The 19,041-nt window shown below is 44.5% G+C and overlaps 1 protein-coding gene across 1 annotated transcript; it reads right to left on the bottom strand.

Moving 5' to 3' along the window:
• Nucleotides 1-7,611: 7,611 nt before the first annotated feature.
• Nucleotides 7,612-17,829, bottom strand: LOC308054501 (tubulin alpha-1C chain-like). The gene is made up of 5 exons (XM_080367468.1): nucleotides 17,712-17,829; nucleotides 13,404-13,626; nucleotides 10,240-10,388; nucleotides 8,207-8,887; nucleotides 7,612-8,004 (listed from the first exon to the last, which is right to left on the bottom strand). Exons 1-5 carry the CDS (start codon nucleotides 17,712-17,714, stop codon nucleotides 7,711-7,713), a joined length of 1,350 nt encoding a protein of 449 aa, XP_080223594.1. The 5' UTR covers nucleotides 17,715-17,829; the 3' UTR covers nucleotides 7,612-7,710.
• Nucleotides 17,830-19,041: the final 1,212 nt, after the last annotated feature.

The following is a 19,041-nucleotide window of genomic DNA, read 5'->3' as shown; positions in this document are numbered from 1 at the left end:
GAAACAGACTCAGAATTTGAAAACAGAAAAAGGAAGATAAACACTAAACACAGCAAAAAAGTAAAACAAGAAACAGAAGAGTACTCTGCAAAGGACTGCCAGTAATTGTTGCCTGAATTATGAGGGAATCAAGAGAAAAGGAAACCCTCCATTTCTGGGTGCCATATGTGCTTACTGCAAGACATTAACACAATTTTCAAAAGCATTTGTGGACAATAGCAGAAACTGTTCTATAATGAACTCTGAGACGTGACTGGGACACTTCCATACGTACATGCACATGCTTTTGCCTTCCACATAAACACTCCATATAAGTTGTGAAGAACAAAGACAAAAACTATTTTGTCCCAGTCAGCAGAGAATAGTCCAGCCTGTGGTTCGACAGCAGCTGTAGCTAACCCACAGTACCCCATGCTTCCCTGATCCCTGCTCCAGCACCCAGCTGATCCTACACTGAGCCATCTTAGTTCATGACAGCAAAAGAAGATTGTGCCCTTCTTCCCACAAGAAGGGATAAGTTTTTTTGCCAATTTAACACAAAACTTGGCACCAGAGGCAGCATAAGAGTGAAAACACGATTGTACAGCTGAGAAAAGAGGGAGGACTGGGACAGTGACAGCCAGCAGCTAAGCTGGTTTAACAGCAGCTACAGACATAAAACTGAAAGTAACTGCACGGGACACAGCTTTGACAGCTTGTGCAGAGTTGCACAAGATCAACTCCAGAACCGCTGGAAAACAATGCCAGGCTCAATATGGTACATTAGCATCTCTTTGAAACAATGCATACCAGTAGTGCTCACCCAAGGCAGGTTCTACAAACTGGATTTTGAAATAACTGAAAAGCCACAAAGATCTCTACCTTCAGTATCACCGACTGAAAAGTCGCTTCTGCAAGTGGCAGTGGTGCAAGACTCTGAAATGCATTTGACAGCTGTAGCCACAGAGCTCTAACAGAAGAAAAAGCACCATGGAGATGCTTAAGGTCTTGGCAGCCTTCTTGAAGAACGCTGCTTGGAATTCATCCCTAATTTGAAGCACTGCAACAAGCCACTCACAGCAGCAGTCTCTGAAAAATGAACTTGAACATTGACAGCCAATAACCTCACAGAGGCCATTGTCACAGAGAAAATGACAGAAGTGACAGACTAGAACTGCAAGGTAAGAACAGATTATCACGAAGTTTGAGCCACTCTGGCCAGAGGAATTTGTCTCAATTCAAGCCTCTAGAAGTTAATTAAATGCATAGTTCTGGACTTGACACCTTAGGCCTTCAACAAGCACATAGGAAATTCACTTAAATCTAGCTTTACCACCTTAAATGAACAGAAAAAGGCCCTTTATTCCTGCTTTTTTTTTTTTTCCTCTTAATCCCCTTGACATTGCAAAAGAATCCTAGTGCACCTAGCTCAGACTACAGACAAGTAACTCACTTTCAGGTATAATGTTTGGAGAAGTGAATCTTACCCATGAAAAATCAGGCACACCTTTTGGGAGAGTTACAAACTGCATTAAGTACCTCCTTCACTGATCTCTGTTCAATGAATTGCCTGAGTAGCAAAGCCGACAAATTTAAGCAGCAGAATACAGAGAGACCAGCAATAGCATCTCACCGATTCAGTCCTAAAATGTTTAGAAATAAAAGAACTGCAGCTCTTTAGGAAGAGTTGCAAACAGGCCCTCAACACAGTGCGATACCAGTTAAATATCACCCATCACCTCCAACAGGTAACAAAGCTGAAGTGGGAGAAATGCCTAACCAGTATTAATGCAACACATTTGGGACAACCTTTCTGGAGCCCCGATTGTATCCATATGGACAGAAACTAAAGCCTGTGAAGTTGTCTTGAAGAATTTTTTTCAATTTCTCAACGACCATCTGATTTCCAGCCCCAGACCTTATAAAGTGAATTTAAATACTCCTGCCTATGATCAGGACTCATCACTTCTGGAAGCCCACAAAGAAAGGCTTAAACCCTTATTCTTCCCTCAGCCTCAAGAAGCACTCAGTTTTGTGGCTGAGTAACACAATTACTGTTGCACATAGACCCAAAACTGAATGGCCACTCACACACACACAGAGCGGTGTCACACAGGAAGCCTGGGACAGACCTTAAAGCAGAACTGAGCTCATTAGTCAGTGGGCTGGAGTACTTCATTTTAAAGGGACCAAGATGCATTCCCTTCTTAGTGAGGGTAATTCACTGAACACCTCCTGAGTCTTCCTCCATTTTTAATGATTCAAGTATTAGGAAAAAAAAGATTTCCTAAATATTTCTGGACCATTTTCTAAACCGTCACATGTAGTGTTTATAGCTACTGTTTTCTAGTAAACATTAAAAAGGAAGAATTTAACTTTTTGTGCCCAAGTACTCTAAGCTCTTAACACAGACCAGGGAAACTAAAACAATGCAACAAACCGTGAAAATGCTCCTGAAAGATGACTGCAAGGTTTACAAATTACTAAGGAAACAGGACAGTATAAGAACATAGAACATCTTTAAACAAGTTGATATTTTTGTTACATGAAGCTGCCCATGGAAAGTAGGGTCTTCAGAAAGCCAATGGCCAATGAACTGGCATCAGAAAGATGCAGAGACTGGGTTTTAAGCAACTCCTCTCACAGAAGAGCTCCACAGAAGGCACCACTCCTCATGCGACTCAGCCTTTCTTCATTTTTTTAGTCTCCTGGTATTTCTCAGCCTCTTGTCAGCCAGCACCTACAATACCTTCAGAGCAATGTAATTTCTCCCACTTCATCATGCTCTCATTCCTTCTCTTAATTAACAGCCACTTGAGGCTACAAGCCTTTAATCCTCTTGCCCAACTTTTAGAAATCTGTAGATCAAAGTCTTTGCACAGTTTGGGAGTCGAATAGTTAATCCTCCCCCTAGTTCACACCAAGGTAGAGGGAAGGGAGTAATCATTATCGGTTTGCCAATACATACAGAGAATCCCTACAGCATTTCCAATGGAGTTCTGCAATATGATGAAAAATTGTTCTTCAGGTCTTCACCACTGAATTTGTCTGTAAGTCCAGTCCCCCATTCCAGAGTTCAAACAAAAAAAAAATCTTTTCTTTTCAAGTAATTATTTATAAACATGATTTAAGAATTGGTGAGATCAGGAGTCACCTACTACAGTGTCTTATTCCTGGCAGGAGCCTCAATGACACTTCCTCTGTACTTTCCCAACTTTGGTAATTCACAGTTCCTATACAAGATATGGTATCTCTACATTTATTTCCCTGGTTAATTTGTCTTCCCAAACTTAAAGTTCGTAAAAGAAATGTGAACTCAAAGGTACAAACACATTGACTGAAAAATCTGCAGAACAATTTGAATCTTAGGTTGTTAGAATTCTTCAGCAAGAAAAGTGAAAAAGCCATCCCATTACATTAAAACAGCTCTGCACTATGAGTAGTGACAAGTTTAGTTTTGCTTCTGTGAAACATCTCCTACAGAAAGGAAAACATGACCTTGTGCAAAGGCAAACAAAGATCTATTTGGCAGAAATGCAGGCATTTAAAAACATCAGAAAAGGGCATGGGGTGACACATTAGCAGTATTGTATTTCAGACACCAGTATCTCCACTGTTAAATACTCATGCAGATTTGACTGAAAAAACATAGTCCAGCACAGAATTACCTCTTCCTTGCTCGTCTTAAGGAAAGTTGCCAGAATGGAAGCAGCATGTCAGCAGAAGGGCTAACAAGATTGAAGGCTGGGAACAAGGCAATCAAAACCTATGTGCCCATTTTCAGCACCATATTGACAAAGTAATGAAGTGACACTGCTCTTCCTTAGCTTTTTTACTAGCTCCTCAAAAATCTTCACAATAAGTCACTGTAAACTGGCCCAGGAGACATCCTTCCTCACTATTACACTGTGAAGAAAGGAAGAAGGTAAAGCCAAAGAATCTTTACTACCAAGTTTATTAACCATTTTTTCAGGTAACACTTTGTATTTTCCTAAATCACCGCCAAAAGCAGTGTGATTGAAATCTCTACTTTTTCCACAAGAATAACAGAGTCACTATTGTTTCTTTACTTCTTCACTTACAATTAAAAATCTTAATTACCAATTCTAACTCCAAAGAGCTATGCTCTCCTAAACCAGTTCATGCGTTTCAGCAACAGGCTGTTAGGGTGAATGTTACCTGTCTGACAGTTCAAAATATCTGAGGCACAAAAGCCCTTTCTGAATTTTGAGGAAAAGTTTTCTCTGCAGAAGAAGGTGGCAGCATGTCTAGTTGCATGCTTATGTTACCTATATTGTCCATAATGCTAAAGACACATTTTATTCGTACAATTACACTGTGGCATGCTTACTATAGAAATGCACATAATTATATATAATAAACATTAACACATTAAAAGGTATTCATATTGCTTATTCAGAGGGCAGAGTGGGTGGAAATCAGATTCTGCTGCACTGCATTCCCCTGGAATGGCACCAGAACCATCTTAGAACAGATCTTACAGATAAGACCAGCAATTTACAACAAAGTTCACAGCAATCTGCCATGGGCTCTAGCTCACTTCCTCCTCCTCCACTTAGTGAGTCATAGAAGTAACTCTGTATCAGGTGATAGCTATTAATTGCCAATCTCCATACTGGAGAAAGCTGTGTCACCACACAGGTAGAGATATATTTAGTTACCACTAGATAATGCCTGCACTTCTGCCAGTGCAAACAGGCACATTACTTTTAAATCACAAGAGTGGAGACTTCTTACCAAATAAAACAAGCATTTGAAATTTAGAATTAAAAAAAAGGCTCTCGACAGGCTGCAAAGAAAGCATTTTCTTTTAAGGGACAGCTAACCTTAACCTCTGCAGGTTTAGGGCATTCACTCTTAGACTCAAGTTTTATTTCAGTATAGGATCTCCTCTACATTTCAGGGAACATGAACTACACATTTGTTACTGCAACCATACAGCTAGTAATTACAGCATTTAAGGATTTTTGCAGCTAGCTGAAGCAAGAGCAGTTTGAGCAGGATTTTCCAGCTGTAATTATCTTGGCTTCATATCTGAGAAAAACACTATCTTAGCTCAGCTCAGTATGCAGATGCCTACACTTGGAGCTAACTGCCCACTAGCTAATGCAACAGTGTTTCCTAATACTAATACAAAGAAAGTTTGAGTACTATGTAGGCTGAGAATGTATAATGTTATTTTCAGCATCGGTCCAATGACTGTGTGACGTAGTATCTCTTGTCAAACTTTCCACCAGTGGAAGTTTATCGTGTTTCAGCTTACCATCTTGTCAAAGTGGCATTACATGTTATTTTTAAAAATTAAAAGCATAATGCATCTCAAATCTAATGCCTCATTGAATGAGATTCCCTAGTCAGTCCTAGTTTTTCAAAGAGCTCAGCATTTAGTATGCACAAGCCTTTTACAAGGATGTTGGAGTGCTGCGCCCTGCACAGACTCATCATTGTACATGCCCAGAGAAAACTCTGACACACTGCAAGCCAATTCCCATCACATAAGCAGCAGTGTCCTAAATAAGGGTGATACACATGTACAGTAGAAAAGCAGACAGTTTCAGCAGGAAATGAAGCATGCCAGCCTCAAATAATGAGATGAATTCCAGATAGAAGAGCCAAATCACTGCTGAAAGATCACACTGAAGGCCAGTTCAGAAATCCACTCCTACACAACCCCCTAACGCATATATTTTAAAGGAAATTATGGTGCTGGCACTTAAGGCCACACAGCTTTCTTCATGATCTGCTATTAGTCTAAGATTCTACACTAAAGATCTAGATAGACACCTGCAAGGCATGAAACAGTCCTTTGCATATTCCTCTCATGGGCACTGTCATTACATTAAAAATCTGAAAGCATGCACTGAAATGAAGTCGATCTGACTTGCAACGAATGTGACTGTCTCTTGGGTTATACCTAGCACATTTGCTTAATCACCCAATAAGTAGGAAAATAAGTTAGTTAACAGGACTTGAAATTCCCTACACTTCTGTCTACACTGGAACATAAAAGCACAAAAGTAAATGAGAAACTCACTGAAACTTTGCCATTCTCAACTATGCTGCCTGGCAGGAGGTATGATTTACACAGCATCTGTATATTCTGCGCAAGCCCATGGCTCACAAGACGGTCTGAGACACTCATTAGGTTCTAAAGGCCTAAAGATTGTTCTCCCCATCTATATAGAACTGGTAGCTTCCATCTACAGTAAGTTAACTTCTCATCAGATCAACTCGACCCAATGCCTGCAAGCACACAAACAGGTTTTCAGCCTAAGTGAATTACTGGCCAGCCCTCACAGACCAGGCTGTTCTGTTAGACCTTCAGTCAACAGAAGCAGCCTGTTAATTTAAAAGTGATACACCCATCTAGAAGAACAAGTACACCCAAGTCAGTTACAAGTGAGGTTAGGGAAAGGTTCCCACTTTGAGTTGATGTCAAATACTGCAGCATTACCCAGTTACTGTAGGTTTCCCCACAAAAGGAAGTTAAGGCATTTTTCATACCACAGCTAAAACTCCAGCTAAGCAGGTATGCACATTTTCATCAGCTAACACAGGCTTCAAGGCTTGCCTGAATCATACTTTGCTATTAAACCAGAAAACGTAAGGTTGAAACAGGACCAGGACATGAAAAAATTCTCCAGCTCAAATCTAGTCTTGGGGTGAGACTTTGGTATCCCATAATCACATTCAGTTGTCATCTTAACATATTTGACTATTCCACCTTTACTACTTCTGTGGGAGAGATTCCTCAGTCACCCAGCTCCAAGACAGAGTTAAAAATAGTAGGTTACTTGGTTTGTGGATCACTGCCCTGTTCCCCCCAAGCCTCCACTCAGACCACGTTGGACATTTCAGACACAGGCTGTCCACATCTCATAACCTGATTAGCCAAATCCTCTCCTGTTACCTGAGCTTACATGGAATGAAGAGGGATGGTAATTTTCCCATCTGTACCAATGGACTAATTATTTCTGAAAAAGAATTTGTTTCAGGGAAAATAAGCATTTGACCCTGGCCAGCTAAGTCAGAGATTTTGGTCCAGACCAGCCCCAGGCAAAAGACTGGCTCCACAGAGAACTGGCAGACAGGGACCACGGTTCCTTTTGTAGGAGGACAAAGCAACACCAGGGCAACAACCACACTAAGTTCTGACAGAGAAGTGGCAGGTTCCTCATGCTATGGCACACACTTTCTGGACATCTCTTCCCCTTCCATGTTACTGCATCCAAGTTACTAGCCCATGCAAAGTCTAAGTATAGGAGAAAACTAATTCAAATAGCCTTTGGTTTTAAAGATGTTGCATCTTTTCTGAAGGGAAATACAGTGTTAGTTCTTGTTGCTTCTTGTGACACCAGCTTTAGAGCCTTGAGAAAAAACATAGCTAACTGATTTTTCAGCAAAAGCTCAACATGTTCTAGTCATGTATTCTGGGGGGAAATATGCACTATTAGCTCTTCAAATAACACCTTAAGGACAAGAACTCGTCTAACTATAGCTGAATAAAATAATCATGCTATCTTTCTCAGAAAGAAGTTCTCTGGACTTCCTGAACTACCGACTACTGCATAGAGTTAGTGAATGTACACAGTGTTTGGACACTACCAGGTGTCTTGATTAAAGAAGTTTATTCCAATTATTTGACATGATTTACACCACTACTGAAGAGGCAGTAAAGTAGCAAAGACTGGGAATTCACTTTTGTTGCACTTAATATTCTTCACCTTCATCTTCTCCATCCATCGAGTCTGTGCCCACTTCTTCATAATCTTTCTCAAGTGCAGCCAAGTCTTCCCGAGCCTCTGAGAACTCCCCCTCCTCCATCCCTTCTCCAACATACCAGTGAACAAAGGCACGTTTGGCATACATCAGATCAAACTTGTGGTCTAGACGAGCCCATGCCTCCGCAATGGCTGTAGTGTTGCTCAGCATGCACACTGCGCGCTGCACCTTGGCTAGGTCCCCCCCAGGAACCACTGTTGGTGGCTGGTAATTGATGCCAACCTACATGAAAAGCAGAAGAGACCATGAGTTTCTCTTGAACATCTGACATGACTAATCAAAGAAGTCAGACAACAGTAGTTGAATAAAATGTTTCACTCCCAAGAAAAGAGCTTAGTATAAGAACCTAAGCCTCCATTTTCCAAAATACAAACCAGGTACCTACAGAACATCTAAAAAAAATTATGATGTAACTGAGACTTGCCTTAAAACCAGTAGGGCACCAGTCCACAAACTGGATTGTGCGCTTGGTTTTGATAGCAGCAATAGCAGCGTTGACGTCCTTGGGGACAACATCCCCACGATACAGCATACAACAGGCCATGTACTTGCCATGGCGAGGGTCACACTTCACCATCTGATTGGAGGGCTCAAAGCAAGCATTGGTTATCTCTGACACAGAGAGCTGCTCGTGATAGGCCTTCTCTGCCGAAATAATTGGAGAGTATGTTACCAGTGGGAAGTGGATACGAGGGTAAGGCACCAAGTTAGTTTGAAATTCAGTGAGATCCACATTTAAGGCACCATCGAATCTGAGGGAAGCAGTAATGGAAGAGACTATCTGACCAATGAGGCGATTGAGATTGGTGTAGGTTGGGCGTTCAATGTCCAGATTCCTACGGCAAATGTCATAGATTGCCTCATTGTCAACCATAAAGGCACAGTCTGAATGCTCCAGAGTGGTGTGGGTAGTCAGGATGGAGTTGTACGGCTCAACAACAGCTGTTGAGACCTGCGGTGCAGGGTAGATTGCAAATTCCAATTTTGATTTTTTCCCATAGTCAACTGACAGGCGCTCCATCAGCAGAGAAGTAAAACCTGACCCAGTGCCTCCCCCAAAGCTGTGGAAAATCAGGAAACCCTGCAAGCCAGTGCATTGATCAGACTGAAAGAGAAAATACATGTGTTAAAGCAATCGTGCAGACATTAAGAATTCCAAAACAAGCTCAAGAGAACTCTGAATTTCTGACACATACCAACTGTTCAAGCTTCAGGAAAGCAATACTGAATTTAATTCATCCACCAATAATCAAGAAGGTGTCTCAAAAAACCCACTCTATTCTTGGCTGTTTTAATCCCCCTACATACTGGAAGGTGACCTCTCCACTACAAATGACTACCTCAAAACTTCTACCCCCAATTCTCAGGCCAAAGCCATTAACAATGACCAAAAGCAGTAACAGTCAAAGAACTGCAGATCACCTTTCCCTTATACTGATTTGGCATTCTCTACCTGCACAAAAGTGGAGCAATCTCCTGTTCCAGAACTACTGTAATAATCCTGTAAAAGTTGCAAGCATGTAACTCAGTTCAGGGAACGGAGCTGTCAAAGTGTATTACACTGCCATTCCAGTTTAGTCTTCTCAGATGAAGAAACTAGACTGCCCTGTCCTCACAAGCACTTAGCTTGATTCCCAGGACTGACTGGAACTTCCAACAGCTTGTAAAAAGAGATTACAACCATGTTTTTCAGGTCAAAGTACAGCCTGCTGCAAACTTATCTTAGCTTTAATTAGAGACAGTGGCAGCCAAGTGTTGATAGTAATACCAGTTTTGATCTGCAAAAGGTACTTTTCAGTAACACTCATCTAGCATTCTGTATTAAAAGACCAGAGCTATACCCTGGATTTTTTTGTGCAATAACTTCTTACCTTTGTGACACAGATTTGTTAAAGTACATGCTTAGCAGCTCTGAGAAGGGAACTCTAACCTTCTAAGCTGACATCTTCATAGAATTTGCCACGTGATCAAAGCACCCAGGGAGCCTGAAACATCCCAACTTACTGAGATGTATTTCTTTTCTACTGTTATTACCATAAAATTAATTCAGAAATTATAATAGCAGGAAATGCAAACAGTCTAAACCACACAAGCAAATGCTCCTATTTACACTTCCTTGCCAGAGTCACAGCCAGACATCAGACCTTTTCCAGCAGGAACTATGCAAATTGTAATTCTCAGTCCTGGCTTTCTGAAGTTGAACATGAAACTTATAAATTTTTGGACACCACATCAGCATTTTAGGCTACTTTAAGTCATATCTGACAGGAATCATCCAACCATTCTCAGCTGGCTAAGAATAAAACCAGATGCAGACGAAGTCCACGGATTCTCCTACCACAGAATAAATTAAAGCACAATATATAGGGCTATGCATTTTTGATAGCCTAACTTCCAAATCCTGTAAACCAGGATAAAAGTAGATGTTTAAGAGCCTTCAGTGAAGAAAAGTCTTACCAGCTTCCTGATACGCTCTAGAACTAGATCAATTATCTCTTTCCCCACTGTGTAATGACCTCGAGCATAGTTATTTGCTGCATCTTCTTTACCAGATATCAGTTGTTCAGGATGAAAGAGTTGCTTGTATGTCCCATTCCTAACTTCATCTGGGGAGACAAGAGGAATATTATTTATAAGAAGTTAGTTTTCTATGTAGATCACGTGTTTCAAACTCCTGAGGGTGTCCAGAATAAGGTACCTAAAACCCTTGAGAGAAAGAAAGCAGCTTGATTTCTACCTATCAGTAGGTGACAACACTTAGTATAGTCTAAATGTTGAATACCTAAGAGAAATGAAGTTACTGCTTAAGAAGCTGTCCCATTTTACACAAGTTTAAATTTTTCACCTGCCAGAGCAACTTAAAAACTGGACTGTAGCAGCAGTATCATTCTTCCACAGTTTAAGACAATTTAAGGCCCACTTTGCAGATCGACATCTGAAATTCTGCCTTCCCCCAGGATTTTCCAGGCCCTCCAGGATGTTGCCTGACTGCTTCTGCAGCTGTGGGCAGTCAGAGCCTACACTGCTTGCTTACCCTGTACTTTCCCTTAATTGTACTTTCTGCCAAGTGTACAGAAAAATGTTCAGAAGGAACAGGAGATGCTCTTGTAGAGATATTCAGTTATTCAAACACTGTGCTGTGTAAACTCCAGCACAAATGGCTGTGTTATAAAGTAACCACACAAGTGAACACACAGCATCTCCCAGCAGTTACAGATTTGGAGATCTCCACTAGTTATCAGAAATATGCACTTTTATCTAAGCAGGCTAAGGCTCTGTCCTACCAGAAAGGTATAAAGACACTCGGCATAGCTTTGTCTCTGGTTTAGCTCAAGCCATTCTTGAGTTGTATGCTAATGCAGTACTGCATGCTTTAATTAAAATCAGGTGGAATGCAAAGACAGCTTTATTAACTACAGATGAAGTTGCCTGCTTGCATGTTGTTTTTAATCTTAAAAAGAGTCAGGAAGACAAAGGTAAGTAAAATTCAAGATTTAAAATACAGCTACTATTTGAGCCAATTTAGACTGATCAGCTAGCATTGCAGCCTGCAATCTGATATTCTCAAGTATTTCCAAGACTGCACCAAAATGAGAATTTGGAGACGTCTACCATTCAAAACACATACATTTAAGACTTTTTGCATTACCACCCCAAATTACAAAGGTCAAATATGGGTAAAAGGGAAAAAAATAGAACCTAAAAAAAACCCCCATAGCTGGTAGGGGCAACAAGTCAAGATGGTTCTGGGGAAGTAACAAAACTTGACAAGTAAGGAGGATCCATCATTGGACTATGAAAGTGTGCTAGAATAAAGAATTTAAAGTTTAGGGGACAGCTAAACCAAGTTTTCCCCTGGACATGCTATCTTTCATGTTTTTAAGTCCAAGGCAGATTTTTAAAGACTTGTGTTGAATTCCCAGACATGTTACTGTGCTGTTTCTTGGTGGATAGTCTGATGGTATTTTACCACCACATCCACAGAGCTGGTGTACATGTACAGCAGTCCTGCTGCTTCCACTAAGAACAGCACTGATCTGGAAGCTCCAGAAATCCCTGGTGAACACACGTGGCAGCTACAAAGCTGCTGTACGCACAATATTTTTCTTCATAAGTAGTTAGAATTATGCCAGCCGAGCCCAGGAAATATGGGATCAATAATTTTCAAGTAAGAAGGGCAGGAATAAAGAAAGAAGGCTAGCCCCCAGAAAGGCTCATGTAACCTTTAACAAAAAAAGTCTAACTTTTTTAGTATTGCCAAGTATTTCATAGGACAACCTTTTGTCATCTCCCCATACTACAGCTGTATCATTAACAAGTGCTGGAACACCATCTTTTACCATTTGTCCCAACACTTCCCAGCTACTCACCCCCAAAGGGAAGGTAAGAACTTTGTCACCTGTTCTCCCTCACCTTATTTCTTAGCCTTTTCTGGTTGCTTAGAGCCACCACCTGGCCAGCAGCAGAGGAAGCAACAGCCACAGGGCTCAAGAAAACAAAAAGCCAGACCTGCAACAGCTCCTAGGAATATTAGTGTACGGCCAAGGGTGCTTTGGCTCATTCCAAAGTTCACTCCAGCACTCCCACCCTTAACCCACTCAACACCTTCTGTTCTCCTGCAGAAGTTCATTCTACTGTACTATCCACAGAAAGTGGTCTGGAGTGTTACAATGCAAATAAGTTTTAGCAGACCCAGTGTATGGGTGGGTATGTAGGAGTAGGCTAAGCCTAGTCACTCATTCCCCTTCCCACCTCTTACGTATTGCAGAAAGATACAAGCACAGACAACAGACCTCACTCTTCTGTGAGAGCCCCAAATCACTACTTACGACAAGACAGCCACAAAACCAGCTCCAGTAGAATTACTTCAGGCACACATGTTGGTGAGAGCAAAACCAAGATCCACAACAAAAGGGAAAAGGGTCTTGAAAAGCTGGGGAGCCCACACTGGGCTGTCAGTGTAGCTAATGCCACAGAAAGGACTGGTGATCCCATGCATCAGCCCCTGACATCAGAACACTAAGAGCCCCTGTTGCCAGAGGTTGGGATAGGAGTAGTTTTCAGGTTAAGAGTGGATTGTTATTCAGAGATAAGACAACAGGAAGTTAAACTGCATGTTTGGAAGTCCCAGAGTTTAGGCTAGCAATTGAGACTCATTTCTGCAAGCACCATTCAAGCTACAGAGAATAAAAGATTGTTTTGGGAAGCACAGGAATCATTCCAACATACAAAAAAAATCTGCTTAATGATACACATCACATCTTTTTAAAAGTTTTCTATTGACTGCTGTACACATTATGCCACATAACCTCTTGAAACAATAACTAGTTCCTTGCATAGCAAAAGCATGAGGCATATTCAGAAGACCTATTTAATTCCACAGGCTGGCAGAAGGTAATACTTAAATTTTTTACAGCTCCAGAGTGCACATTTGCCAGTCTCAATGAATATAAAGCCAAGTACTTTCCATCACTAGGAAGCTACAGGCAAGCTTTATGCAGTAAAAAAATTAAAGCCCTAAAGCATTTTGCAGGACTAGAGAAATGGATCCCTTAGTCAAAAAAGTTAAATCAAATCCTACAGGATATTCTACAGCCCCTTACAGAGGTCACTGTATTTACCTATTACTGCTGGTTCAAGGTCCACAAACACAGCACGAGGGACATGTTTTCCTGCACTGGTCTCACTGAAGAATGTGTTAAAGGAATCATCACCTCCACCAATGGTTTTGTCGCTTGGCATGGTACCATTGGGCTGGATGCCATGCTCCAGGCAGTAGAGCTCCCAGCACGCATTGCCGATCTGCACACCAGCTTGACCAACATGGACTGAGATGCACTCACGCTGTGTGGAGAAAAAAAAATTGGATCACTCAGCAGAAACAGCAGTTTCCTTGTTTAGAAAACATTCAGCACACACAGCTTGAACTCCCACACTGCAAAGCTATTACAACACTGGCCTTATTGTCTTGGTGTTAGGGGCATTTGCCCCAAAATACAACAGAAAACAAAAGCCTCTTTCAGTCATCATCCACCTCCACCCAGAAAGACCCTTTTAGGCACCGTCATTTTTACATACTCATTCATCCTTGTTCTTCCTATCCTCAGCCAGACAGAAGAGTTTGACCAACTCTTCCAAATCCTTCAGACATCTCCTATATCCATAGGAAACACTGAATACTTAGAAAAACTGATGACTACACCTGTCACTGGCCTAAGCATCCAGAAAAGCATCACCATCAGAACTCCAGCCCCAGGAGCACAGCCACTAGAGGGTGCAAACCCTTCTGCAAGACCCAGGGCCATTTTGTTTAATACCCATAAAAATCAGAAAAAGATATTATCTTGATCACTTTAGGGAACTTTGCCATTATATAAGAAAGACTTTGCTTAACAAAACCCTTAGTATCACCCCATAAATATGGAACATTAGGCCTCACATCACACTGCTGTATGCAAAGTACTAAAGTCCTTTAACACTAGAAAAAACTACCTCATTTAAGCTATGTAGAGAATAGTTCATGTCAGCAAAAGGATTATTTATACCAATTTATGGATTCCCAAGTTGCCTTTGATGTCCAGAGCACACACCCAGCTTCCTCATTATTTCAGCATAGGATTTTGAATATTAAAAGCCAAACCACAATGAAACTATCGCCAGACTCCTGGTCCATCCGTGGCATTTCATATTTAACTTCTGATTTTGAGTTACAGTTAGGCACACTCTAGAAAAAGCCTGCATGCAGGATGATTTTGAGTAACAGTCATTTAACGACGTTAACGATGTTCAGACCCTATGACTGGGTGGTGGAATTTTGTCCCCTGAAATTCCAGGATAAGCAGGACCTGGAACTGCCTAGTCCATATCAATAGTCAATGCAGAAAAGCAAGAGCACTGTCCTTCCAATTTCCTTGGGAGCCCCAAGGAATTAGTATCTGTATTTGCCAAAAAAGCATTAAGTGTCCTCAACCACAGCACTGAACAGCTGAGAACTGCTGTTTTTCAGCTCTCTGTCCAAGCTGTGTATTCAGATATACAGATTCCAGAAGAGCAATCTGCATCCTCTCTGCATCCAGCCTTACTTAAAGCTGCTGCCACACTGCTCTCCAAGGCCATTCATCATAACTCCATCGCTTCCAAGCTGAAACACCAGGCTTGGCAAGGTACTGCAATAGTAGAGAACAGCCAGCCTACACAGTTGTGGAAAAGGTGACAGAAAAAGCAGCTTCAGCATGCAACCTACCAAGGCTGCACTGTTGCCAAGAGGCAAGGCCATGGCAATGAAGCAGGCATCCTTTCAGGAAAGCAGGAGGACAGCCTGCAATTCTTCTACAGCAAGAGGGGAAAAAAAAGAATAGAGAAATACCACCACTTCAGTGTGGAACCTCTCCCGTACTGAGGTCCTATCAATGACCTAAGCCTTGTAGCGAAGGTCCTAAGCAGCCAGCAAAGGTCACCAAAAGTAAGTGTGTAGGGACAAGCATGGCCAAGCAGGGTGAATGTATGGAAGATGTCAGATTATATATGGGCTTTCCAGCATCAAATGAACTAGCACCACTATTTCAAACTACATAAAGCAAGAGCAATCAATCATTCACATTCCAAAGATAGAATTTAAGTATTTGAAAGTACAACTTTGTCAACACAGCCACAGACCAGGTCCTACAGATGCCATGTTAAAAATCACAGCGTGTTCACTTTGACAAACTACAAAGTTCAGCACTTGGGGCAGGGTAACTCCCTGCATCAGTACAAAGCAGCAATTACTTGTGAGGCAGCCCCACTGAAAAGATCCCGGGGGTTACCACAGAAACCACCCTGGATGTTCAGCAGGGCATTCTCATCCTCAATAAGGCAGACAATGTGCCCAGCTACAAGAAGCGACACTTCCAGCACACCAAGCCTTTCCTCTGCTCTGCAGGAGGGTTCAGGTCAGATGTTAACAGGCCGCTGGGCGATGGGGCTGGGTGTTAGGAAAAGCTTCCCCAGCAAAGTGGTGCAGCCCTGGAACAGGCCACCAGAGGTAGGATCTCCCTCCTTGGAAGTTTTCAGAACTTGGCTAGACAAAGTCAGTGACGAAAACCTGGCCTGGTGCTCCTGTTAGCCCCTTTGAGAGGTCTCTTTCAACTGCTCTCCTGCAACTCCAAGTACTTTTAAGTAGTATGTGGCTATCTAATGAAACACAAGTCTTTATTAGACACTAAGAGACTGCCTATTTTGCTCTGCATAGCTTTTTCACAGCAGGAGTCTTACAGCATCAAAAACACTAAAGAGAACAAAGTCTGAGCCTTGACAATATAATCTCCAAGTTGTAAAGACAGGCAAAAGATAACTGCCACACTTATTACAACTCTGGGCTTTTACACATCACTGATTGAAGTCTCATAGTAAGGTTTAAATATGTACTACGGCTAAGTGCAGCTTTCAAGCCGTAAGTCAGGAAGGACACAGAATCCTTATGTAGTTAACACTAAATGCTCTCCCCCCACTGTTCTCAAGCATGGAACCAGCTTCAGTGAAAACTCCAAGAATCTTCCCAACTCAGCCTGAACCTCTTCAGCCTCTGTTTATCTCCTTTTACCGTATGATGCTCCAACTTCAGAGCATTGGCTTGTCTTCTGTAACTGCCCCTTCATTAGCTGCAGACTGCTATGAGGTGTCCCCTTGCTGTACTTTGCCAGGCTGAATTAGCCCAGCTCACTCCAACTGTAGTGGTGGACCATGTTCTAGCTGCCTTGTTCTCTCCAGCACTGTACTTGAAGTACAGCTCCATCTCTGTGAAGCTGATGAAAAGACAAGTTTCATAAGAACGGCTGTACCAGCTCAGCCCAAGTTCAACAACATACCACAGCGAGGAACGGGATTTCCCTAGGACAAGACTCAAGGCAAACTGCAACCTCGCAGAGGTGAGGGACTGCATTCACTCTCTTGATTTGGCTTAATTTAAAGGTGTGACCATAAACAGCCTCCCACAGAAGGGTAAAAACAAGGTAAGGACATCAACACATCCCTCCAATATTCTAATGTCTAACTATTTTCAGTTCAACAAATACTCCTTATGCATTCACAACTCTACAGAAGCAGTCTGCTACATTGCTTTAAACCCATACAACCTTCCAACATCCACAATCTCTTTCAAAAAGAGAAAAGCTACAGGGTAAAACGCCCACAAAGAGAAGGGCCTCACGCTTGTCCCAGCCTCCAACTGACAGATGCCGCTGGTGCGGCACATCGCTGCGGCTGATCTCTGTCCTCCTCACCATGTCTCGGCCTTTACCACACCCCGCAGATATGCCCTCAAGGCGGACTCCTCATTCACAAGCTCATTCCACCTCAGCTTTATTGCCCAGCCTGCCTCAAAGTCCACCAGCAGCCCACCGGCCCCCTCCCCAGCCCCCGCCCTAGGCCACAGGCGGGCCCGGCTCCAGCGGGGGTAAGGGCCAGGAGAGGCCGCAGGCCGCGGCTCCAGGACCCCGCTGCGATGGCCGCCCCCACCCAGCGCCCCCGCGCTGTTCAAGCCCGCAGGTGCGAGCGCGCCCCACCGCGGCCCCGGGGGCTGCCCGCGCCCAGGGCGGAGGGCCGGGGGCACCGCCGCCTCACAGCCGGCCGGGGCTGAGGGTCCCGCCGCCACCGGGCAGAACCGCCCCGCCGCGGGCCGCCATGTTCTCGGGAAAGCTGCCACCATTTTGGGATAAGGCCGCACGGCGGGACGCGACACCGTGAAGGCCCATCGGGGCGGGGCGGCGCGGCTCGGGGCCCGCCGGAGCACGGCCCGGCGCGAAGCCCAGCCCCCCCCCTCCCCCACCCCGCCGCAGGCTCACGGCCGGGGCGGACCCGCGCCTCCCGCCGCGGACGGGCAGGCCCGCCCCGCCCTTCCCCGCGCCGCCTCAGCATGCGGAGCGGCGCCAGCAGGCCCGCAGCCTCCTCACCATGACTTGGGCTGGCGACGGGCAGCGCTAGGAGCAGCAGACGCGCAACGAGTCCGGGCAGCACCTCGAAAGCGGCAGCCCTTCCCGGGCCCACCTTATATAGAGAGAGGGACGGGATGGCTGGTTCCTCACGCCTTGTTCATTGGCTATGCCTCTCCCGGAGGCGTGACCTCCTCGCGGCGCTATTGGGTGCCTCTGCGCGGACTGCGTCCGCTCGCCCAATGGGAGCCAGGCCCCGGCCGCGAGGAACGCGCCCTGCTGTGCGCCATTGGATCTCAGGTATGAATTTCAATTACCTGCGCTAGCTATTGGTTGATTCGTAACCAAGGGCGGGCAGGGGGCGTGGCCTGGTCTTCCCGCCAACGGAGGGCAGTCCCTCCACGGCTCCCGAGAGCGGACGGCGCGGGCCCGGGCCCCGGCGCCTATCGCCTTGCCCCTCCCTGGAGCCAGCGGCCGGCGCGGAGGAGGAGAGGGGAGAGCAGCGTCCCCCACCTGGGGGCTGCGGGCAGGCCTAGCTGTTAGCGCTCGCGCGGGCCGGGACAGGCCTGAGGCGGAGTGCGGCCCAGGGGAGCCCGGAGCCGGACGGAGGCCGCCCTGAGAGCCAGGCTCGGTCGGGGGCTGTTCTCCACCTACCGCCTGGGGGGTTGCTGGGCTTCAGCGAGGGTGCTGCTAGGCCTGGCCTTGCAAGGCAAGGGCTCGGGTCTCAGCGTGCCACTCCGAGGCGACGGACGGGCGGGCAGGCCCTTGGGAGAGCTGGGCCCTGCGTGGGGAAGAGTGCGATGGGGGCATATCTCTGCTCTGCCCTCCGAGGGGGCGGGAGACGGCCCCATCCCACAGGCGCCAGGCAAACAGCCCTTGTCCCAGCTGCCTTGGAGCAGTCACATGATGGAAAGGGCTTAAAGCCAAAGGACATGGTCTGGAAAGCCATGTAGAGCTACCAAACCCAGCAACTTTGCTATTTAAATGCCCCAGTTGAAGTTGGGTGTTTAGATGGGCTGTGTAAAACTCCATGTGACCTAAGGGTTATATTACCAGAAATATCCATGTGATTGCCAAGCTTTTTTTCCTGGGTGGAAATCGGCTGCCGTAGCGTGCGCATCTACGGTTTGATACCCAGTGCCATCCTTTCAAGGGTAGTACAAGCACCAGATTCAGGAAACCGATTCTTCCCTCTTTATCCTCAGCTTTTGCTGACAGGATAGGCATGGGAAACGTTTTTAAACAATAACAACGTAGACCATGTTTTCCTCTTACTGTGTGTGGATCTCAAATCCTGTGAACAGCCTGATCAAAAGTGATGCTCTTGAAGGGAGCGTGATGGAGGCGTGTC

The sequence above is a fragment of the Falco punctatus genome (genome assembly GCF_963210335.1).
Source record: "Falco punctatus genome assembly, chromosome: 17".
NCBI classification, from domain to species: Eukaryota; Metazoa; Chordata; class Aves; order Falconiformes; family Falconidae; genus Falco; species Falco punctatus.
Note: the sequence above shows the minus strand (reverse complement) of the source record. Positions and strands in the feature narration are given on the sequence as shown.

Excerpts from the sequence above, each read along its gene's own strand:
- LOC308054501 (XM_080367468.1), bottom strand. Across the intron at positions 8,888-10,239 it reads TAGAGCGTATCAGGAAGCTG|TCTGATCAATGCACTGGCTT; the intron begins GTAAGACTTTTC and ends TTTCTCTTTCAG. Across the intron at positions 8,005-8,206 it reads GGTGCCCTACTGGTTTTAAG|GTTGGCATCAATTACCAGCC; the intron begins GCAAGTCTCAGT and ends CTTTTCATGTAG.